The sequence below is a fragment of the Oncorhynchus masou genome, chromosome 23, assembly GCF_036934945.1.
Source record: "Oncorhynchus masou masou isolate Uvic2021 chromosome 23, UVic_Omas_1.1, whole genome shotgun sequence".
NCBI classification, from domain to species: Eukaryota; Metazoa; Chordata; class Actinopteri; order Salmoniformes; family Salmonidae; genus Oncorhynchus; species Oncorhynchus masou.
The window spans coordinates 6,373,088-6,398,111 of NC_088234.1; the positions used below are offsets into that span (position 1 = coordinate 6,373,088).

General features: G+C 46.6%; 1 protein-coding gene across 1 annotated transcript in view; it reads left to right on the forward strand.

The window, feature by feature from the left end:
• Window positions 1-25,024, forward strand: part of dysf (dysferlin, limb girdle muscular dystrophy 2B (autosomal recessive)) — a 272,132-nt gene that overhangs the window by 126,073 nt on the left and 121,035 nt on the right. The window contains 6 exon segments of the mRNA XM_064931015.1: window positions 5,296-5,373; window positions 17,349-17,530; window positions 20,563-20,703; window positions 21,993-22,022; window positions 22,178-22,207; window positions 22,334-22,372. Coding sequence (XP_064787087.1) covers window positions 5,296-5,373; window positions 17,349-17,530; window positions 20,563-20,703; window positions 21,993-22,022; window positions 22,178-22,207; window positions 22,334-22,372 — 500 coding nt within the window.

A 25,024-nucleotide genomic window follows, 5' to 3' on the forward strand; every position in this document is an offset into this window, starting at 1 on the left:
GGAAGGAGGAGAGGGAGGGAAAGAGGAAGAGAGGGAGAGGGGGAAGGTGGAGAGGGAGGGAGAGATGGGGAAGGAGGAGAGGGAGGGAGAGATGGGGAAGGAGGAGAGGGAGGGAGAGATGGGGAAGGAGGAGAGGGAGGGAAAGAGGAAGAGAGAGAGGGAGGGAGGGAGAGATGGGTAAGGAGGAGAGAGAGAGAGGGAGGGAGAGAGAGTAATAAAAGACAAGATGAAAAGCTGGCCCGTCTTATAAATTAATCGTGAAACATAAATCTGTCTTTGGCTTCATATGAATTCTGCAGTCAAGGGTTTAATATCTAAAATATTATTGATGTATAAAAACCCTACTCATCATTATTTAACATCTGCATCCAACAACTGAAAGGACATTTGTACGACTCTTAACAAAATCTGCCTCCTCATAAACCTGCCAGCTACCCGGTCAGTCTCTATCTCTTACTTTCTACATCTTCCCTCCTTTCTCTATCTCTTACTTTCTGTCTCTCTCTCTTTCTTTTTACGTCTTCCCTCCTTTCTCTATCTCTTACTTTCTGTCTCTCTCTTTCTTTCTGCCTCTTCCCTCCTCTCTCTATCTCTTACTTTCTGTCTCTCTCTTTCTTTCTACCTCTTCCCTCCATTCTCTATCTCTTACTTTCTGTCTCTCTCTCTTTCTTTCTACCTCTTCCCTCCTTTCTCTATCTCTTACTTTCTGTCTCTCTCTTTCTTTCTGCCTCTTCCCTCCTCTCTCTATCTCTTACTTTCTGTCTCTCTCTCTCTTTCTTTCTACCTCTTCCCTCCATTCTCTATCTCTTACTTTCTGTCTCTCTCTCTCTTTCTTTCTACCTCTTCCCTCCATTCTCTATCTCTTACTTTCTGTCTCTCTCTCTTTCTTTCTACCTCTTCCCTCCTCTCTCTATCTCTTACTTTCTGTCTCTCTCTTTCTTTCTACCTCTTCCCTCCATTCTCTATCTCTTACTTTCTGTCTCTCTCTCTTTCTTTCTACCTCTTCCTCCTTTCTCTATCTCTTACTTTCTGTCTCTCTCTTTCTTTCTGCCTCTTCCCTCCTCTCTCTATCTCTTACTTTCTGTCTCTCTCTCTCTTTCTTTCTACCTCTTCCCTCCATTCTCTATCTCTTACTTTCTGTCTCTCTCTCTCTTTCTTTCTACCTCTTCCCTCCATTCTCTATCTCTTACTTTCTGTCTCTCTCTCTTTCTTTCTACCTCTTCCCTCCTTTCTCTATCTCTTACTTTCTGTCTCTATCTCTTTCTTTCTACCTCTTCCCTCCTTTCTCTATCTATTACTTTCTGTCTCTCTCTTTCTTTCTGCCTCTTCCCTCCTCTCTCTATGTCTTACTTTCTGTCTCTCTCTCTTTCTTTCTACCTCTTCCCTCCTTTCTCTATCTCTTACTTTCTGTCTCTCTCTCTTTCTTTCTACGTCTTCCCTCAATTCTCTATCTCTTACTTTCTGTCTCTCTCTCTTTCTTTCTACGTCTTCCCTCCTCTCTCTATCTCTTACTTTCTGTCTCTCTCTCTCTTTCTTTCTACATCGTCCCTCCTTTCTCTATCTCTCTCCATCTGTCATCCACCTGTGGTATATTCTGGGAGAGCTCTGGTTCCAATCAGGCACACCTGTCTCCCCTGGTGACGTCCGTAGCAACAGGTGGCCGCCATGGAAACCTGTAATTGGTTCCAGATATACAGACTGTGACCCGAGAATGACTCTGAAGAGGAGTGGAGGATGAATAGAGTAGAGCAGAGGAGAATAGAATGGAATCATTTAATTCAATAGAAAATGGTTCTAAAGTATGAATTCAGGTGTCACGCTTACCCTGCTACCTTATCCTGCTACCTTACCCTGCTACCTTACCCTGCTACCTTACCCTGCTACCTTACCCTGCTACCTTACCCTGCTACCTTACCCTGCTACCTTACCCTTCTACCTTACCCTGCTACCTTACCCTGCTACCTTACCCTGCTACCTTACCCTGCTACCTTACCCTGCTACCTTGCCCTGCTACCTTACCCTGCTACCTTACCCTTCTACCTTACCCTGCTACCTTACCCTTCTACCTTACCCTGCTACCTTACCCTGCTACCTTACCCTGCTACCTTACCCTGCTACCTTACCCTGCTACCTTACCCTGCTACCCTCCCTGCTACCTTGCCCTGCTACCCTACCCTGCTACCCTACCCTGCTACCTTACCCTTCTACCTTACCCTTCTACCTTACCCTGCTACCTTGCCCTGCTACCTTACCCTGCTACCTTACCCTTCTACCTTACCCTGCTACCTTACCCTTCTACCTTACCCTTCTACCTAACCCTTCTACCTTACCCTTCTACCTTACCCTTCTACCTTACCCTGCTACCTTACCCTGCTACCTTACCCTGCTACCTTACCCTGCTACCCTCCCTGCTACCTTGCCCTGCTACCCTACCCTGCTACCCTACCCTGCTACCTTACCCTTCTACCTTACCCTTCTACCTTACCCTGCTACCTTGCCCTGCTACCTTACCCTGCTACCTTACCCTTCTACCTTACCCTGCTACCTTACCCTTCTACCTTACCCTTCTACCTAACCCTTCTACCTTACCCTTCTACCTTACCCTTCTACCTTACCCTTCTACCTTACCCTTCTACCTTATCCTGCTACCTTACCCTGCTACCTTACCCTTCTACCTTACCCTTCTACCTTACCCTTCTACCTTACCCTTCTACCTTACCCTTCTACCTTACCCTTCTACCTTATCCTGCTACCTTACCCTGCTACCTTACCCTGCCACCTTACCTGGCTACCTTACTCTGCTACCTTACCCTGCAACCTTATGCTGCTAACCTTCCCTGCTACCTTATCCTGCTACCTTACCCTTCTACCTTACCCTGCTACCTAACCCTGCTACCTTACCTTCTACCCTACCCTGCTACCTTACCCTGCTACCGTACCCTTCTAACTAACCCTGCTACCTTACCCGGCTACCTTACCCTGCTACCTTACCCTGCTACCTTACCCTGCTACCTTACCCGTCTACCTTACACTGCTACCTTACCCTGCTACCTTACCTTCTACCTTACCCTTCTACCTAACCCTGCTACCTTACCTGGCTACCCTACCCGGCTAACTTTCCTGCTACCTTCCCTGCTACCTTCCCCTGCTACCTTCCCCTGCTACCTTACCCTTCTACCTTACCTTCTACCTTACCTGCTACCTTCCCTGCTACCTCCCCTGCTACCTTACCCTGCTTCCTTACCCTTCTACCTTACTCTGCAACCTTACCCTGTTACCTTACCTTCTACGTTACCCTGCTACCTTACCCTGCTACCTTACCCTTCTACCTTACCCTGCTACCTTACCTTCTACCTTACCTTCTACCTTACCTTCTACCTTACCTGCTACCTCCCCTGCTACCTTACCCTGCTTCCTTACCCTTCTACCTTACCCTGCAACCTTACTCTGCTACCTTACCTTCTACGTTACCCTGCTACCTTACCCTGCTACCTTACCCTGCTACCTTACCCTGCTACCTTACCGTTTACCTTACCCTGCTACCTTACCCTGCTACCTCCCCTGCTACCTTACCCTGCTTCCTTACCCTTCTACCTTACCCTGCTACCTTACCCTGCTACCTTACCTGCTACCTTACCCTGCTACCTTACCCTGCTACCTTACCCTGCTACCTTACCCTGCTACCTTACCCTGCTACCTCCCCTGCTACCTTACCCTGCTTCCTTACCCTTCTACCTTACCCTGCTACCTTACCGTTTACCTTACCCTGCTACCTTACCGTTTACCTTACCGTTTACCTTACCCTGCTACCTTACCCTGCTACCTTACACTGCTACCTTACCCTGCTACCTTACCGTTTACCTTACCCTGCTACCTTACCCTACTACCTTACTGTCTACCTTACCCTGCTACCTTACCCTGCTACCATAGCTTTGACCTTACCCTGCTACATTACCCTCTACCTTACCCTGCTACCTTACATGCTACCTTACCCTGCTCCCTTACCCTGTTACCTTACCTGATACCTTACATGCTACCTTACCCTGCTCCCTTACCCTGTTACCTTACCTGATACCTTACCTGATACCTTACCCGCTACCTTACCCTGCTACCTTACCCTGCTACCTTACCCTGCTACCTTACATGCCACCTTACCAAGCTACCTTACAATGCGACCTTACCTGCTTCCTTAGCTTCACCTTACCCTGCTAGCTTACCCTGCTACCTTACCCTGCTCCCCTACCCTGTTACCTTACCTGATACCTTACCTGATACCTTACCCTGCTACCTTACATTGCTACCTTCCCTGCTACCTTACCCTTCGACCTTACCCTGCTACCTTACTCTGCTACGTTACAATGCTACCTTAACCTGCTACCTTACCCTGCTACCTTACCCTGTTATCTTACCTTTTGCCTTACCCTTCTACCTTACCCTGCAAACTGACCCTGCTATAGTCACCCCCACCCCCCCAATGGTCTTTACTCTCCCTCCACCCCAGTAGACATGCTGTTCCCTCTATGGTCATCCCCCCCCCCCTCAATGGTCTTTACTCTACCTCCACCCCAGTAGACATGCTGTTCCCTCTATGGTCATCCCCCCCCTCTTCCTCCACCCCAGTAGACATGCTGTTCCCTCTATGGTCACCCCCCCTCTTCCTCCACCCCAGTAGACATGCTGTTCCCTCTATGGTCACCCCCTCTTCCTCCACCCCAGTAGACATGCTGTTCCCTCTATGGTCACCCCCTCTTCCTCCACCCCAGTAGACATGCTGTTCCCTCTATGGTCACCCCCTCTACCTCCACCCCAGTAGACATGCTGTTCCCTCTATGGTCACCTCCACCCCCCCCCTCTACCTCCACCCCAGTAGACATGCTGTTCCCTCTATGGTCATCCCCCCCTCTACCTCCACCCCAGTAGACATGCTGTTCCCTCTATGGTCACCCCCTCTACCTCCACCCCAGTAGACATGCTGTTCCCTCTATGGTCACCCCCCCCCTCTACCTCCACCCCAGTAGACATGCTGTTCCCTCTATGGTCACCCCCTCTACCTCCACCCCAGCAGACATGCTCATGTATTTATTAATCACAGTGGTCATGATGTTCTGTCTGTAGTGCTATTATATTATTGGTTATTGTCATTCATTTTTATTTCACTTAGTCCTGCATGCTGGAGCTCGATACCTATGATTTCCCACTGTACCCTGCAATCACACCTGTAACCCTGGACTTGTGACTATCTCAACCCTCTTTCTCTCTAAATATGACGCTAAGGTGTGTGTGTGTGTGTTTCAGGTGGGACTCGCTACCACCTGCGCTGTTACCTGTACCAAGCCAGAGAGCTGCTTGCCATGGACAAAGACAGCTTCTCAGGTAGTCTGGTTACTAAACTAACAACTCTGATGTGGATTCCTCTATCCTCTCTGTAAATTAAACTTTTGTTGTGCTACTCAGAACTGTGGAATGAGGCAAGTGTGTTCTTAATGGCATCAAATTAAACTGGTTGAACCCTTGATGGTGTCATATTAAACTGGTTGAACCCTAGATGGTGTCATATTAAACTGGATGAACCCTAGATGGTGTCATATTAAACTGGTTGAACCCTAGATGGTGTCATATTAAACTGGTTGAACCCTAGATGGCCTCATATTAAACTGGTTGAACCCTAGATGGTGTCATATTAAACTGGTTGAACCCCAGATGGCCTCATATTAAACTGGTTGAACCCTAGATGGCTTCATATTAAACTGGTTGAACCCTAGATGGTGTCATATTAAACTGGTTGAACCCTAGATGGCCTCATATTAAACTGGTTGAACCCCAGATGGCCTCATATTAAACTGGTTGAACCCCAGATGGCCTCATATTAAACTGGTTGAACCCTAGATGGTGTCATATTAAACTGTTTGAACCCCAGATGGCCTCATATTAAACTGGTTGAACCCTAGATGGTGTCATATTAAACTGTTTGAACCCTAGATGGCCTCATATTAAACTGGTTGAACCCAGTACTCCTGTTCCATCCCTTGTCAAATCCTACTTCTGTTCCATCCCTTGCCAATGTGAGTCCCTTCCGTGGGAGAGTCAGAGACAGACATGAGTTGGTAGGGAACTCATTGAGAATCTTTATGAACCCAGCGTAGAGGTCCCAGCGTAGAGGTCCCAGCGTAGAGGTCCCAGCGTAGAGGTCCCAGCGTAGAGGTCCCCAGCGTAGAGGTCCCCAGCGTAGAGGTCCCCAGCGTAGAGGTCCCAGCTTAGAGGTCCCAGCGTAGAGGTCCCAGCGTAGAGGTCCCCAGCGTAGAGGTCCCCAGCGTAGAGGTCCCCAGCGTAGAGGTCCCCAGCGTAGAGGTCCCCAGCGTAGAGGTCCCCAGCGTAGAGGTCCCCAGCGTAGAGGTCCCCAGCGTAGAGGTCCCAGCGTAGAGGTCCCAGCGTAGAGGTCCCAGCGTAGAGGTCCCCAGCGTAGAGGTCCCCAGCGTAGAGGTCCCCAGCGTAGAGGTCCCCAGCGTAGAGGTCCCAGACAGATATTAATGAAAGAGTAAAAAAATATATATAATTTTAAAAAAAATAGCACATTTATTAAAATAGAGTCACATCAGCACGGGATGGAAAACTAAGAGGAATAGGGAAGGAAACATTTAGAGGTATCGTTGAGTGAGGCAGAGAAGGAGAATGAAAGAAAGAGATTGAGAGGGGGAGAGAAGGAGAGAAAGAGGGAGAGATAATATTGTTTTTCTTCTTTAAGTGGAGATCATGGAAACTATAGCTACTGTATGTGTGTGTCCGTGTACGTGAAACTTAACGAGGGGTGAGTGAATCCAGCGCTGTAGTGATTTATAATTCTGCTCTGAGATCCAGATTCTCTCTCTCTCACACACACACACACACACACACACACACACACACACACACACACACACACACACACACACACACACACACACACACACACACACACACACACACACACACACACACACACACACCAGCCTTCGTAACGGCCCAGATGAGTTGATGGATGGGGTAGATTATGTATCAAGCAGTCTTACTGTGTGTCAGGCTCTTTCAGCCCTGCAGATAGATTAAACACAATCAAAGGATTTCACTTCAAGGGCCTCCTCTCTCTCCCTCTCTCTTTCTTTCTCTCTCTCTCTCTCTCTCCCTATCCCTCTCTCTCTTTTACTTTCCACTCTCTCCCTCCCCCTCTCTCTCTTTCCCTACTTCTCTTTCCTTCCCTCTCTCTCTCTTCCTCTCTCTCTCTCCCTCTCTTCCCCTCTCTCTCTCTCTCTCTCTCTCCCCCCTCTCTCTCTCTCTCTCTCTCTACCTCTCTCCCCCTCTCTCTCTACCTCTCTCCCTCTCTCTCTCTCTACCCCTCTCCCTCTCTCTCTCTCTACCTCTCTCTGTCTCTCTCTCTCTACCTCTCTATCTCTCTCTCTCTCTCTTCCACTCTCTCTCTCTACCTCTACTCTCTTTCTCGCTCTACCTCTCTTCCACTCTCTCTCTCTACCTCTCTCTCTCTCTCTCTCCCTCCCTATTTCTCTCTCTCCCCCTTCTCTCTCTCTCTCTTCCCCTCTCTCTCTCTACCCCCCTCCCTCTCTCTCTCTCTCTCTCTCTACCTCTCTCTCTCTATCTCTCCCTCTCTCTCTCTACCCCTCTCCCTCTCTCTCTCTGTCTCTCTCTCTCTCTCTCTCTCTCTCTCTCTCTCTACCTCTCTCTCTATCTCTCTCCCTCTCTCTCTCTCTCTCTCTACCCCTCTCCCTCTCTCTCTCTCTCTGTCTCTCTCTCTCTCTCTCTGTCTCTCTTCTCTCTCTCTCTGTCTCTCTCTCTCTCTCTCTTCCTCTCTCTCTCTCTGTCTCTCTCTACCTCTCTCTCTCTTCCTCTCTCTCTCTCTACCTCCCCTCTTTGTCCAACTGAACCCTGTGTTTTGAGGGTGACTACCCCCTCCAGTTATTCCCCTCTCCCCTCGTTTTGGGGGCTCCTGTACCCAGTCCTTACCCCTTCCCTAATTCCCAAATCTGGGAGTGTTTATTTACCCACTGATTCCCGATGTGGCCCTGACTGACTGTGTGTGCAAGCCTGCACGTGCGCGGCTTTGTGCGTGTGTTGTTATTGCCTTTCCCCCCCTTGTGAGAAGCCAAGTAATTTCTTATGTAGTCCGGGGGAGGCCCCCGAGCGAGACGGCGGAGGGACATCAACGACTTCGGAATGCTGAAAAGCCTGGAGCGACAGTCTCGGAAGTTTATTATTCCAAGCTACGTACCCTCGGAGAGGAACGTTTCAGCCCGGGGAAAAACCCAGAAGCCTTGATTAACCTCAACCCTGTATAGAGTTTCAAAGCTACCGGTAATTCCTCAAAACTTCCGGAATCATAATTTTGATAATTTAACATGTAATCGATGGCAATCTATTAAAAACTTTGACAATTTATACTTCAATTTAAAAAATAAAAAATAAATTCACATGTAGAATTCATTTGTTATATCTGTGTCCATATTGTCTGAGTTTCTAGTAAAAAAAAAGACCGTATGGTTCAAGAGAAAACAGCCCCCTCCCCCTTTATAAAATAGACAATCTAATCAACTATGGCAATTTCAATTAACCATGCAACTCTTCCAACTGTTGACCATAGAGGGAACAGCATGTCTACCTGGGTGGAGGCAGAGGGGGGGTGACCATAGAGGGAACAGCATGTCTACTGGGGTGGAGGTAGAGGGGGGTGACCATAGAGGGAACAGCATGTCTACTGGGGTGGAGGAAGAGGGGGTGACCATAGAGGGAACAGCATGTCTACTGGGGTGGAGGAAGAGGGGGGTGACAATAGAGGGAACAGCATGTCTACTGGGGTGGAGGTAGAGGGGGTGACCATAGAGGGAACAGCATGTCTACTGGGGTGGAGGAAGAGGGGGGGTGACCATAGAGGGAACAGCATGTCTACTGGGGTGGAGGTAGAGGGGGGGGGGGGGTGACCATAGAGGGAACAGCATGTCTACTGGGGTGGAGGAAGAGGGGGGGGTGACCATAGAGGGAACAGCATGTCTACTGGGGTGGAGGTAGAGGGGGGGTGACCATAGAGGGAACAGCATGTCTACTGGGGTGGAGGAAGAGGGGAGGGGGGGGGTGACCATAGAGGGAACAGCATGTCTACTGGAGTGGAGGTTATTGACAAATAAAAAGTGTGTAAATAAAATATGAATAATATTTGAATAATGAATAGTATATAATGAATAATTAATAATATATTAATATCAAATTAAACCCTCAAATTAAACACCAATGGTATTTAAGTTGATAGTTTATATTTAGTAGGTAATATTTACAGATTTTTTATTTTTTTTAAACTTTAAAATCATCTTATTTGTGACCTCAGAAAAGCTCCAGTTAATTTGGGTCATGGGGCTCTACAAGGTGTCAAGCGTTCCACAGGGATGCTGGCCCATGTTGACTCTAAGCGTTCCACAGGGATGCTGGCCCATGTTGACTCTAAGCGTTCCACAGGGATGCTGGCCCATGTTGACTCTACAAGGTGTCAAGCGTTCCACAGGGATGCTGGCCCATGTTGACTCTAAGCGTTCCACAGGGATGCTGGCCCATGTTGACTCTAAGCGTTCCACAGGGATGCTGGCCCATGTTGACTCTACAAGGTGTCAAGCGTTCCACTGGGATGCTGGCCCATGTTGGCTCTCCAAGGTGTCAAGCGTTCCACAGCGATGCTGGCCCATATTGGCTCTACAAGGTGTCAAGCGTTCCACTGGGATGCTGGCCCATGTGGACTCTACAAGGTGTCAAGTGTTCCACAGGGATGCTGGCCCATGTTGACTCTACAAGGTGTCAAGCGTTCCACAGGGATGCTGGCCCATGTTGACTCTAAGCGTTCCACAGGGATGCTGGCCCATGTTGACTCTAAGCGTTCCACATGGATGCTGGCCCATGTTGACTCTACAAGGTGTCAAGTGTTCCACAGGGATGCTGGCCCATATTGGCTCTACAAGTTGTCAACCGTTCCACAGGGATGCTGGCCCATGTTGACTCTACAAGGCGTCAAGCGTTCCACAGGGATGCTGGCCCATGTTGACTCTACAAGGTGTCAAGCGTTCCACAGGGATGCTGGCCCATGTTGGCTCTACAAGGTGTCAAGCGTTCCACAGCGATGCTGGCCCATATTGGCTCTACAAGGTGTCAAGCGTTCCACTGGGATGCTGGCCCATGTGGACTCTACAAGGTGTCAAGTGTTCCACAGGGATGCTTGCCCATGTTGACTCTACAAGGTGTCAAGCGTTCCACAGGGATGCTGGCCCATGTTGACTCTACAAGGTGTCAAGTGTTCCACAGGGATGCTGGCCCATATTGGCTCTACAAGGTGTCAACCGTTCCACAGGGATGCTGGCCCATGTTGACTCTACAAGGCGTCAAGCGTTCCACAGGGATGCTGGCCCATGTTGACTCTACAAGGTGTCAAGCGTTCCACAGGGATGCTGGCCCATATTGGCTCTACAAGGTGTCAACCGTTCCACAGGGATGCTGGCCCATGTTGACTCTACAAGGCGTCAAGCGTTCCACAGCGATGCTGGCCCATATTGGCTCTACAAGGTGTCAAGCGTTCCACTGGGATGCTGGCCCATGTGGACTCTACAAGGTGTCAAGCGTTCCACAGGGATGCTGGCCCATGTTGACTCTAAGCGTTCCACAGGGATGCTGGCCCATGTTGACTCTACAAGGTGTCAAGCGTTCCACTGGGATGCTGGCCCATGTTGGCTCTACAAGGTGTCAAGCGTTCCACAGCGATGCTGGCCCATATTGGCTCTACAAGGTGTCAAGCGTTCCACTGGGATGCTGGCCCATGTGGACTCTACAAGGTGTCAAGTGTTCCACAGGGATGCTGGCCCATGTTGACTCTACAAGGTGTCAAGCGTTCCACAGGGATGCTGGCCCATGTTGACTCTAAGCGTTCCACAGGGATGCTGGCCCATGTTGACTCTAAGCGTTCCACATGGATGCTGGCCCATGTTGACTCTACAAGGTGTCAAGTGTTCCACAGGGATGCTGGCCCATATTGGCTCTACAAGGTGTCAACCGTTCCACAGGGATGCTGGCCCATGTTGACTCTACAAGGCGTCAAGCGTTCCACAGGGATGCTGGCCCATGTTGACTCTACAAGGTGTCAAGCGTTCCACAGGGATGCTGGCCCATGCTGGCTCTACAAGGTGTCAAGCGTTCCACAGCGATGCTGGCCCATATTGGCTCTACAAGGTGTCAAGCGTTCCACTGGGATGCTGGCCCATGTGGACTCTACAAGGTGTCAAGTGTTCCACAGGGATGCTTGCCCATGTTGACTCTACAAGGTGTCAAGCGTTCCACAGGGATGCTGGCCCATGTTGACTCTACAAGGTGTCAAGTGTTCCACAGGGATGCTGGCCCATATTGGCTCTACAAGGTGTCAACCGTTCCACAGGGATGCTGGCCCATGTTGACTCTACAAGGCGTCAAGCGTTCCACAGGGATGCTGGCCCATGTTGACTCTACAAGGTGTCAAGCGTTCCACAGGGATGCTGGCCCATGTTGGCTCTACAAGGTGTCAAGCGTTCCACAGCGATGCTGGCCCATATTGGCTCTACAAGGTGTCAAGCGTTCCACAGGGATGCTGGCCCATGTTGACTCTAAGCGTTCCACAGGGATGCTGGCCCATGTTGACTCTAAGCGTTCCACAGGGATGCTGGCCCATGTTGATTCCCAGCGTTCCACAGACTCTCTGCTGTGTCACAAATGGAACCCTATTCCCTATATAGTGAACCAGGACCCTATGAGCCCTGGTCTAAAGTAGTGCACTATATAGGGAATAGGGTGCCAGCCTTGGACTAAAGTAGTGCACTAATATAGGGAATAGGGTGCCAGTCCTGGTCTATAGTAGTTCACTATATAGGGAATAGGGTGCCAGGCCTGGTCTAATGTAGGGCACTATATAGGGAATAGGGAATAGGGACCTGGTCTAAAGTAGTGCACTATATAGGGAATAGGGTGCCAGTCCTGGTCTAAAGTAGGGCACTATATAGGGAATAGGGTCCTGGTCTAAAGTAGTGCACTATATAGGGAATAGTGTGCCTAATGTTTTGTCTATTTTAACATGTGACAGGGCCAGACTGCTGTGATAATATGAGGTACCCAAAAGGGCCACTAGATATCTTGTGATAAATTACATCATATTCTGGTAGTCTAAATGGTAAACTGAAAGTGTAAGAAGTTATCAGGTGCATTCGGTACGTACCCCGACCAATTTACTTTATCCACATATTGTTACATTACAGCCATATTCTAAAATTGATTAAATATTTTTTCCCCTCATCAATCTACACACACTACCCATAATGACATCACAATACCCCATAATGATATCACAATACCCCATAATGACGTCACAATACCCTATAATGACATCACAATACCCTATAATGATATCACAATACCCTATAATGACATCACAATACCCCATAATGACATCACACTACCCCACAATGACATCACACTACCCCACAATGACATCACACTACCCCATAATGACATCACACTACCCCATAATGACATCACACTACCCCATAATGACATCACAATAGCCCATAATGACATCACTATACCCCATAATGACAAAGCAAAAACAGTATTTTTGTTAAAAAAAAATGCAAATAAAATGAAAACTGAAATATCATATTTACATAAGTATTCAGACCCTTTACTCAGTACTGTGCTGAAGCACCTTTGGTAGTGATTACAGCCTCGTCTTCTTGGGCATGACGCTACAAGCTTGGCACACCTGTATTTGGGGAGTTTCTTCCATTCTTCTCTGCAGATCCTCTCAAGCTCTGTCAGGTTGGATGGGGAGCGTTGCTGCACAGCTATTTTCAGGTCTCTCCAGAGATGTTCAATCAGGTTCAAGTCCGGGATCTCTCTGGACCACCCAAGACATTCAGAGACTTGTCCTGAAGCCACTCCTTCATTGTCTTGGCTGTGTGTTTAGACTCGTTGTCCTTTTGGAAGGTGAACCTTCGCCCCACTGTGAGGTCCTGAGTGCTCTGGAACAGATTTTCATCAAGGATATCTCTGTACTTTGCTTAGTTCATCTTTGCCTCGATCCTGACTAGTCTCCCAGTCCCTGCTGCTGAAAAACATCACCACAGCATGATGCTGCCACCACCATGCTTCACCGTAGCGATGGTGCCAGGTTTCCTTCAGACATGATGCTGCCACCACCAAGCTTCACCGTAGCGATGGTGCCAGGTTTACTCCAGACATGATGCTGCCACCACCATGCTTCACCGTAGCAATGGTGCCAGGTTTCCTCCAGACATGATGCTGCCACCACCATGCTTCACCGTAGCGATAGTGCCAGGTTTCCTCCAGACATGATGCTGCCACCACCGTGCTTCACCGTAGCGATGGTGCCAGGTTTCCTTCACACGTGACGCTGGTCCTTCTGGAAGATTCTCCCATCGCCAAAGAAGAACTCTGCGGCTCTGTCAGATGAACCTGACCAAGGCTCTTCTCCCCCCGATTGCTCAGCTTGGCCGGGCTGTCAGCTCGAGGAAGAGTCTTGGTGGTTCCACACTTCTTCCATTAAAGAGTGATGGAGGCCACTGTGTTCTTGGGGACCTTTTTTTTTTGTATCCTTCCCCAGATCTGTGCCTCGACACAATCCTGTCTCGGAGCTCAATGGACAATTCCTTCAACCTCATGGATTGGTTTTTGCTCTGACATGCTCTGTCAACTGTGGGAACTTTTATAGACAGGTGCCTTTCCAAATCATGTCCAATCAATTGAATTTACCACATGGGGACTCCAATCAAGTTGTAGAAACGTCTCAAGGATGATCAATGGAAACAGGATGCACCTGAGCTCAATTTCAGAGTCTCATAGCAAAGGGTCTGAATACTTATGTAAATAAGATATATATATTTTTTTATAAATGTGCATATATAAAAAAAATGTTTTTTAATTTGACATTGTGTGTAGATTGATGAATATTTGTATATATTTAATATTATTTCAGAATAAGGCTGTAACGTAACAAAATGTCTCAAAACCTTACCGAATGCCCTGTATCCTCCCTTTAAAACCCTGTATCCTCCCTTTAAAACCCTGTATCCTCCCTTTAAAACCCTGTACTGTATCCTCCCTTTCACACACAGACAGCAGAAGGAAGGTTTACCATGAGGTTAGATGGTGTGTGTTTGCCATGCGGTTAGATGGTGTGTGTTTGCCATGAGGTTAGATGGTGTATGTTTACCATGAGGTTAGATGGTGTGTGTTTACCATGAGGTTAGATGGTGTGTGTTTACCATGAAGTTAGATGGTGTGTATTTACCATGAGGTTAGATGGTGTGTGTTTACCATGAGGTTAGATGGTGTGTGTTTGTGTTTGCCATGCGGTTAGATGGTGTGTGTTTACCATGAGGTTAGATGGTGTGTGTTTGTGTTTGCCATGCGGTTAGATGGTGTGTGTTTACCATGAGGTTAGATGGTGTGTGTTTACCATGAGGTTAGATGGTGTGTGTTTACCATGAGGTTAGATGGTGTGTGTTTGCCATGCGGTTAGATGGTGTGTGTTTACCATGAGTTTAGATGGTGTGTGTTTGCCATGCGGTTAGATGGTGTGTGTTTACCATGAGGTTAGATGGTGTGTGTTTGTGTTTGCCATGCGGTTAGATGGTATGTGTTTACCATGAGGTTAGATGGTGTGTGTTTACCATGCGGTTAGATGGTGTGTGTTTACCATGAGGTTAGATGGTGTGTGTTTACCATGAGGTTAGATGGTGTGTGTTTACCATGAGGTTAGATGGTGTGTGTTTGTGTTTGCCATGCGGTTTGATGGTGTGTGTTTACCATGAGGTTAGATGGTGTGTGTTTACCATGAGGTTAGATGGTGTGTGTTTATCATGAGGTTAGATGGTGTGTGTTTGTGTTTGCCATGCGGTTTGATGGTGTGTGTTTACCATGAGGTTAGATGGTGTGTGTTTACCATGAGGTTAGATGGTGTGTGTTTATCATGAGGTTAGATGGTGTGTGTTTGTGTTTGCCATGCGGTTAGATGGTGTGTGTTTACCATGCGGTTAGATGGTGTGTGTTTACCATGAGGTTAGATGGTGTGTGTTTACCATGAGGTTAGATGGTGTGTGTTTACCATGAGGTTAGATGGTGTGTGTTTATCATGAGGTTAGATGGTGTGTGTTTGTGTTTGCCATGCGGTTAGATGGTGTGTGTTTACCATGAGGTTAGATGGTGTGTGTTTACCATGAGGTTAGATGGTGTGTGTTTGCCATGCGGTTAGATGGTGTGTGTTTACCATGAGGTTAGATGGTGTGTGTTTGCCATGCGGTTAGATGGTGTGTGTTTACCATGAGGTTAGATGGTGTGTGTTTGCCATGAGGTTGGATGGTGTGTGTTTACCATGAGGTTAGATGGTGTGTGTTTACCATGAGGTTAGATGGTGTGTGTTTACCATGAAGTTAGATGGTGTGTGTTTACCATGAGGTTAGATGGTGTGTGTTTACCATGAGGTTAGATGGTGTGTGTTTACCATGAGGTTATATGGTGTGTGTTTACCATGAGGTTAGATGGTGTGTGTTTACCATGAGGTTAGATGGTGTGTGTTTACCATGAGGTTAGATGGTGTGTGTTTACCATGAGGTTAGATGGTGTGTGTTTATCATGAGGTTAGATGGTGTGTGTTTGTGTTTGCCATGCGGTTAGATGGTGTGTGTTTACCATGAGGTTAGATGGTGTGTGTTTACCATGAGGTTAGATGGTGTGTGTTTGCCATGCGGTTAGATGGTGTGTGTTTACCATGAGGTTAGATGGTGTGTGTTTGCCATGCGGTTAGATGGTGTGTGTTTACCATGAGGTTAGATGGTGTGTGTTTACCATGCGGTTAGATGGTGTGTGTTTGTGTTTGCCATGCGGTTAGATGGTGTGTGTTTACCATGAGGTTAGATGGTGTGTGTTTACCATGAGGTTAGATGGTGTGTGTTTGCCGTGCGGTTAGATGGTGTGTGTTTACCATGCGGTTAGATGGTGTGTGTTTACCATGCGGTTAGATGGTGTGTGTTTATCATGAGGTTAGATGGTGTGTGTTTGCCATGAGGTTAGATGGTGTGTGTTTATCATGAGGTTAGATGGTGTGTGTTTGTGTTTGCCATGCGGTTAGATGGTGTGTGTTTACCATGAGGTTAGATGGTGTGTGTTTATCATGAGGTTAGATGGTGTGTGTTTGTGTTTGCCATGCGGTTAGATGGTGTGTGTTTGCCATGAGGTTAGATGGTGTGTGTTTGCCATGCGGTTAGATGGTGTGTGTTTGCCATGAGGTTAAATGGTTGGTGTGTCTTTGTGTCTAGGTTTTCTACAGACCATCAGTTCAGAGAGACGATGTTTCCTAAAACATCTAGGTTTTCTACAGAGCCGTACATCTCTCTTTACAACCTCTCCTCCACCTCTCCTCCAGAGCCCGACATTCATTGAAAAAAGTAGAACCTAAAACCTAAAATAGAGGCAGGAGGAGAACCCTTTGAAGAACCATTTTTGGTTTTATAACCCTTTTAGTTTCCATTTAGAACTCTTTCCACAGAGGGTTCTACATGGAACCCAAAATGGTTCTACCTGGAACCAAGAATAGTTCTATGTGGAACCAAACAGGGTTTTCCTATGGGGACAGCCAAAGAACCCTTAATTCTAAGAATCTATACCATAATGTCCTTCCTCCACCACTCCCTGATTCCAACGTGGTTTAAACCCCTCCCTCTTTCTCTCCCTCTCTCTCTTTCTCTCTCTCTCTCTCTCTCTCTCTCTCTCTCTCTCTCTCTCTCTCTCTCTCCCTCCATCTTTCTCTCCCTCTCATCCCTCCATCATTCTCTCTCTCTATCCCTCCATCTTCCTCTCTCTTCCTCTCTCTCTCTCTCTCTCTCTCTCTCTCTCTCTCTCTCTCTCTCTCTCTCTCTCTCTCTCTCTCTCTCTCTCTCTCCCCCTCTCTCTCCCTCCCCCCTCTCTCTCCCTCCCTCTCTCTCTCCCTCCCCCACTCCCTCCCTCTCTCTCTCCCTCCCCCTCTCTACTTCCCCGCTCTCTCCCCCTCTCTCCCTCTCTCTGTCTCTTTCCCTCTCTCTCCCTCCCCTCTCTCTCTACCTCCCCTCCCTCTCTCTCCTTCTCTCTCTCTCTCCCTCCTACTCTCTCTCCCCTCTCTCTCTCTACATCCCCTCTCTCCCTCCCTCCCTCCCTCCCTCCCTCACTCTCTCTCCTGCTCTCCCTCTCTACCTCCCTACTCTCCCTCCCTACTCTCTCTACCTCCCTCCCCTTTCTCTCTTCCCCTTCTCCTCCAGATTCCTATGCTATAGTTTCGTTCCTCCACCAGAGCCAGAAGACCGTGACTGTGCGTAACACGTTGAACCCCACCTGGGACCAGACACTCATCTTCTATGAGGTGGAGGTGTTTGGAGATGCTGCTGTGACAGAGAGAAGCCCTCCGAACGTCGTGGTGGAGCTGTACGATCAGGATACATATGTGAGTCAGTCAATAGTCATGAATTGACTAAGCAGGCAGACAATAAAACAGGCAGTTAAGCAGGCAGACAATAAAACAGGCAGGTAAGCAGGCAGACAATAAAACAGGCAGGTAAGCAGGCAGACAAGAAAACAGACAGGTAAGTAGGCAGACAATAAAACAGGCAGGTAAGCAGGCAGACAAGAAAACAGACAGGTAAGTAGGCAGACAATAAAACAGGCAGGTAAGCAGGCAGACAATAAAACAGGCAGGTAAGTAGGCAGACAATAAAACAGGCAGGTAAGCAGGCAGACAATAAAACAGGCAGGTAAGCAGGCAGACAATAAAACAGGCATGTAAGCAGGCAGACAATAAAACAGGCAGGTAAGTAGGCAGACAAGAAAACAGGCAGTTAAGCAGGCAGACAAGAAAACAGGCAGGTAAGCAGGCAGACAATAAAACAGGCATGTAAGCAGGCAGACAATAAAACAGGCAGGTAAGTAGGCAGACAATAAAACAGGCAGGTAAGCAGGCAGACAATAAAACAGGCAGGTAAGCAGGCAGACAGTAAAACAGGCAGGTAAGCAGGCAGACAAGAAAACAGGCAGGTAAGCAGGCAGACAAGAAAACAGGCAGGTAAGCAGGCAGACAAGAAAACAGGCAGGTAAGCAGGCAGACAATAAAACAGGCAGGCAAGCAGGCAGACAATAAAACAGGCAGGTAAGCAGGCAGACAAGAAAACAGGCAGGTAAGCAGGCAGACAATAAAACAGGCAGGTAAGTAGGCAGACAATAAAACAGGCAGGTAAGTAGGCAGACAAGAAAACAGGCAGGTAAGCAGGCAGACAAGAAAACAGGCAGGTAAGCAGGCAGGCAATAAAACAGGCAGGTAAGCAGGCAGACAAGAAAACAGGCAGGTAAGCAGGCAGACAAGAAAACAGGCAGGTAAGCAGGCAGACAAGAAAACAGGCAGGTAAGCAGGCAGACAATAAAACAGGCAGGTAAGTAGGCAGACAATAAAACAGGCAGGTAAGCAGGCAGACAATAAAACAGGCAGGTAAGCAGGCAGACAATAAAACAGGCAGGTAAGCAGGCAGACAAGAAAACAGGCAGGTAAGCAGGCAGACAAGAAAACAGGCAGGTAAGCAGGCAGACAAGAAAACAGGCAGGTAAGCAGGCAGACAATAAAACAGGCAGGTAAGTAGGCAGACAATAAAACAGGCAGGTAAGCAGGCAGACAATAAAACAGGCATGTAAGCAGGCAGACAAGAAAACAGGCAGGTAAGCAGGCAGACAATAAAACAGGCAGGTAAGCAGGCAGACAAGAAAACAGGCAAGTAAGCAGGCAGACAAGAAAACAGGCAGGTAAGCAGGTAGACAAGAAAACAGGCAGGTAAGCAGGCAGACAAGAAAACAGGCAGGTAAGTAGGCAGACAAGAAAACAGGCAGGTAAGCAGGCAGGCAAGCAAACAGACAGGTAAGCAGGCAGACAAGCAAACAGGCAGGTAAGCAGGCAGACAAGAAAACAGGCAGGTAAGCAGGCAGACAAGAAAACAGGCAGGTAAGTAGGCAGACAAGAAAACAGGCAGGTAAGCAGGCAGACAAGAAAACAGGCAGGTAAGCAGGCAGACAAGAAAACAGGCAGGTAAGCAGGCAGGCAATAAAACAGGCAGGTAAGTAGGCAGACAAGAAAACAGGCAGGTAAGCAGGCAGACAAGAAAACAGGCAGGTAAGCAGGCAGACAAGAAAACAGGCAGGTAAGCAAGCAGACAATAAAACAGGCAGGTAAGCAGGCAGACAAGAAAACAGGCAGGTAAGTAGGCAGACAAGAAAACAGGCAGGTAAGCAGGCAGACAAGAAAACAGGCAGGTAAGCAGGCAGACAAGAAAACAGGCAGGTAAGCAGGCAGACAAGAAAACAGGCAGGTAAGCAGGCAGACAAGAAAACAGGCAGGTAAGCAGGCAGACAAGAAAACAGGCAGGTAAGTAGGCAGACAAGAAAACAGGCAGGTAAGCAGGCAGACAATAAAACAGGCAGGTAAGCAGGCAGACAATAAAACAGGCAGGTAAGCAGGCAGACAAGAAAACAGGCAGGTAAGCAGGCAGACAGGAAAACAGGCAGGTAAGCAGGCAGACAAGAAAACAGGCAGGTAAGCAGGCAGACAATAAAACAGGCAGGTAAGTAGGCAGACAAGAAAACAGGCAGGTAAGCAGGCAGACAATAAAACAGGCATGTAAGCAGGCAGACAATAAAACAGGCAGGTAAGCAGGCAGACAATAAAACAGGCAGGTAAGCAGGCAGACAAGAAAACAGGCAGGTAAGCAGGCAGACAAGAAAACAGGCAGGTAAGTAGGCAGACAAGAAAACAGGCAGGTAAGCAGGCAGACAATAAAACAGGCAGGTAAGCAGGCAGACAAGAAAACAGGCAGGTAAGCAGGCAGACAAGAAAACAGGCAGGTAAGCAGGCAGACAATAAAACAGGCAGGTAAGCAGGCAGACAATAAAACAGGCAGGTAAGCAGGCAGACAAGAAAACAGGCAGGTAAGCAGGCAGACAAGCAAACAGACAGGTAAGCAGGCAGGTAATAAAACAGGCAGGTAAGCAGGCAGACAATAAAACAGGCAGATAAGTAGGCAGACAATAAAACAGGCAGGTAAGCAGGCAGACAATAAAACAGGCAGGTAAGCAGGCAGACAAGCAAACAGACAGGTAAGCAGGCAGGCAATAAAACAGGCAGGTAAGCAGACAGACAATAAAACAGGCAGGTAAGTAGGCAGACAAGCAAACAGGCAGGTAAGTAAGCAGGCAGGCAGGCAGGCAGGCAGGCAACGAGGCAGGTAAGTATTCTGGCAAACAAACAGGCAGGTAAGTAGTCAGGCAGGTAAGTATGCTAGCAAACAAACAGGCAGGTAAGTAGTCAGGCAGGTAAATAGGCAGGCAAGCTAACAGGCTAGCAAGCAGGCAGGTAAGTAGATAATCAATCTGATATCTGATTTCATTATGCCTGGGTCTTCCTGTGTGCAACTGTCTTGTCATTCCCCTCCTATCCCATAGGGGGCAGATGAGTTCATGGGTCGCTGTGTGTGTCAGCCCTCCACGACCCCCTCCCCTCGTCTGGCCTGGTATCCAATCAGGATGGGAGACAGGAGCGCAGGAGAGCTACTGGCTGCCTTTGAACTCATACGACGAGAGAAGGTGTGTCTGTGTGTCTCTGTGTGTGTCTCTGTGTGTCTCTGTGTGTGTCTCTGTGTGTGTTCTCAGTGTGTGTTTGTATCTGTGTGTATCTGTGTGTATCTGTGTGTGTTCTCTGTCTGTATCTGTGTGTGTGTCTGTATCTGTGTGTGTCTCTCTGTGTGTCTCTGTGTGTGTCTCTGTGTGTCTCTGTGTGTCTCTGTGTGTGTCTGTGTGTGTGTCTCTGTGTGTGTTCTCAGTGTGTGTTTGTATCTGTGTGTATCTGTGTGTGTTCTCTGTCTGTATCTGTGTGTGTGTCTGTATCTGTGTGTGTATCTGTGTTTGTCTGTATCTGTGTGTGTCTCTGTGTATCTGTGTGTGTCTCTGTGTCTCTGTGTATCTGTGTGTGTCTGTATCTTTCTGTGTTCTTTGTGTGTCTCTGTGTGTCTGTCTGTATCTGTCTGTGTTCTCTGTGTGTATCTGTGTGTCTGTGTGTATCTGTCTGTGTTCTCTGTGTGTGTGTATCTCTCTGTGTGTGTGTGTATCTGTGTGTGTGTCTCTGTATATGTGTGTGTGTGTCTGTATCTGTGTGTGTATCTGTATCTGTGTGAGTCTTTATCTATGTGTGTGTATCTGTGTCTGTAGCTGTGTGTGTCTCTGTCTGTATTGGTGTGTGTTCTGTATCTGTGTGTGTGTGTGTTTGTATCTGTGTGAGTCTTTATCTATGTGTGTGTATCTGTGTCTGTAGCTGTGTGTGTCTCTGTCTGTATCGGTGTGTGTTCTGTATCTGTGTGTGTGTGTGTTTGTATCTGTGTGAGTCTTTATCTATGTGTGTGTATCTGTGTCTGTAGCTGTGTGTGTCTCTGTCTGTATTGGTGTGTGTTCTGTGTGTGTGTGTTTGTATCTGTCTGTCTCTCTGTCATGGTCCTAGCAATGTAGGAAAATATGTCTGTGTCTGCTTTCTGAGTCAGAGAGACAGTTGGAGCATGGATACTATCAGGCGTGTGTGTGTGTGTGTGTGTGTGTGTGTGTGTGTGTGTGTGTGTGTGTGTGTGTGTGTGTGTGTGTGTGTGTGTGTGTGTGTGTGTGTGTGTGTGTGTGTGTGTGTGTGTGTGTGTGTGTGTGTGTGTGTGTGTGGAGTCCCGTATACTGCTTTTTGATGATCAGAGTTGGACAAGGGGATATTATGACCACATTCATGTTCTTTCTCTTTTTGTTTCTCTCTCTCCTCCCTCTCTCTTTTTCATCTCTCCCTCCTCTTTTTGTTTCTCTCTCTCTCCTCCCTCTGTCATCTTTCTCTCTTGTTCCCACAGCCCGCTGTTCATCACATCCCTGGACAGGAGGTTAGTCTGATCACACACGCACACACACACACACACACACACACACACACACACACACACACACACACACACACACACACACACACACACACACACACACACACACACACATATATATATATATCAATAAATGTCTCTCTCTTGCTCTGTAACAGGGAGACATCCCCCCTCACATTATAGATGAGGTAAGAATGACATTTTCTTACATAATAGTTTAAAATCCTATTGTTATGATTCATGAATAACAAGTGCTATGCATCTCTCCAATCCTTCATCTTCCTCCCTCTCTCCTTCATCTTCCTCCCTCTCAGGTCTTTCTCACTGGATTCCTCTCAGAACACCAGCAATGGGTACACACACACACACACGCACGGACACACACACGGACACACACACACAGACAAACACACAGACACACACACGGACACACACACACGGACACACACACACGGACACACACACACAGACATACACACGGACACACACACACAGACACACACACACAGACACACACACACAGACACACACACACAGACACACACACATTATTGTCATGTTTTTGTCATGTTATTGTCATGTTATCATCATGTTATTGTCATGTTATCGTCATGTTATTGTCATGTTATCGTCGGTTGTTGTCATGTTATCATCATGTTATCGTCATGTTGTTGTCATGTTATTGTCATGTTATCATCGCGTTATCGTCATGTTATTGTCCTTGTTATTGTCATGTTATTGTAATGTTATTGTCATGTTAGCATCGGTTCTTGTCATGTTAGCATCACATCACGTTATCGTCACGTTATCGTCATGTTATTGTCATGTTATTGTCATGTTATTGTCATGTTGTTGTCATGTTATTGTCATGTTATTGTCATGTTATTGGCAATTTATTGTCATGTTATTGTCAGGTTGTTGTCATGTTATTGTCATGTTATCGTCATGTTATTGTCGGTTGTTGTCATGTTGTTGTCATGTTATTGTCATGTTATTGTCGGTTGTTGTCATGTCATTGTCATGTTATCGTCATGTTAGCGTCGGTTGTTGTCATGTTATTGTCATGTTATTGTCACGTTACTGTCATGTTGTTGTCATGACATCGTCGGTTGTTGTCATGTTATTGTCACGTTATTGTCACGTTGTTGTCGGTTGTTGTCGGTTGTTGTCATGTTGTTGTCACGTTATTGTCACGTTATTGTCACGTTGTTGTCACGTTGTCGTCACGTTGTCGTCACGTTGTCGTCACGTTGTTGTCATGTTGTTGTTGTCATGTTGTTGTCATGTTGTTGTCATGTTGTTGTCATGTTATTGTCATGTTGTCATGTTATTGTCATGTTGTTGTCATGTTATTGCCATGTTATCGTCGGTTTTTGTGATGTCGTCATGTTATTGTCCCGTTTTTGTCATGTTGTTGTTATGTTATTGTCGGTTGTTGTCATGTTATTGCCATGTTATCGTCGGTTTTTGTCATGTCGTCATGTTATTGTCCCGTTTTTGTCATGTTGTTGTTATGTTATTGTCGGTTGTTGTCATGTTGTTGTCATGTTATTGTCATGTTGTTGTCATGCTATTGTCATGTTATTGTCATGTTATTGTCATGTTGTTGTCATGTTGTTGTCATGTTGTTGTCATGTTTTTGTCATGTTGTTGTCATGTTATCGTCGGTTGTTGTCATGTTGTTGTCATGTTGTTGCCATGTTATTGTCATGTTGTTGTCATGTTATTGTCATGTTATTGTTATGTCGTCATGTTATTGTCAGGTTATTATCATGTCATCATGTTGTTGTCATGTTATTGTCATGTTATTGTCATGTCGTCATGTTGTTGTCATGTTATTGTCATGTTATCGTCGGTTGTTGTCATGTTGTCATGTTATTGTCATGTTATTGTCATGTTATTGTCATGTTATTGTCACGTTGTTGTCATGTTATTGTCGGTTGTTGTCATGTTGTTGTCATGTTGTTGTCATGTTTTTGTCATGTTATTGTCATGTTATCATCATGTTATTGTCATGTTATCATCATGTTATTGTCATGTTATAATCGGTTGTTGTCATGTTATCATCATGTTATCGTCATGTTGTTGTCATGTTATTGTCATGTTATCATCACGTTATCGTCATGTTATTGTCCTTGTTATTGTCATGTTATTGTAATGTTATTGTCATGTTAGCATCGGTTCTTGTCATGTTAGCATCACATCACGTTATCGTCACGTTATCGTCATGTTATCGTCATGTTATTGTCATGTTATTGTCATGTTGTTGTCATGTTATTGTCATGTTGTTGTCATGTTATTGTCATGTTATCGTCATGTTATTGTCAGTTGTTGTCATGTTGTTGTCATGTTATTGTCATGTTATTGTCACGTTAATGTCATGTCATTGTCATGTTATCGTTATGTTAGCGTCGGTTGTTGTCATGTTATTGTCATGTTATTGTCACGTTACTGTCATGTTGTTGTCATGACATCGTCGGTTGTTGTCATGTTATTGTCACGTTATTGTCACATTGTTGTCGGTTGTTGTAATGTTGTTGTCATGTTTTTGTCATGTTATTGTCATGTTATCATCATGTTATTGTCATGTTATCATCATGTTATTGTCATGTTATAATCGGTTGTTGTCATGTTATCATCATGTTATCGTCATGTTGTTGTCATGTTATTGTCATGTTATCATCACGTTATCGTCATGTTATTGTCCTTGTTATTGTCATGTTATTGTAATGTTATTGTCATGTTAGCATCGGTTCTTGTCATGTTAGCATCACATCACGTTATCGTCACGTTATCGTCATGTTATCGTCATGTTATTGTCATGTTGTTGTCATGTTATTGTCATGTTATTGTGATGTTATTGTCATGTTATCGTCATGTTATTGTCAGTTATTGTCAGTTGTTGTCATGTTGTTGTCATGTTATTGTCACGTTAATGTCATGTCATTGTCATGTTATCGTTATGTTAGCGTCGGTTGTTGTCATGTTATTGTCATGTTATTGTC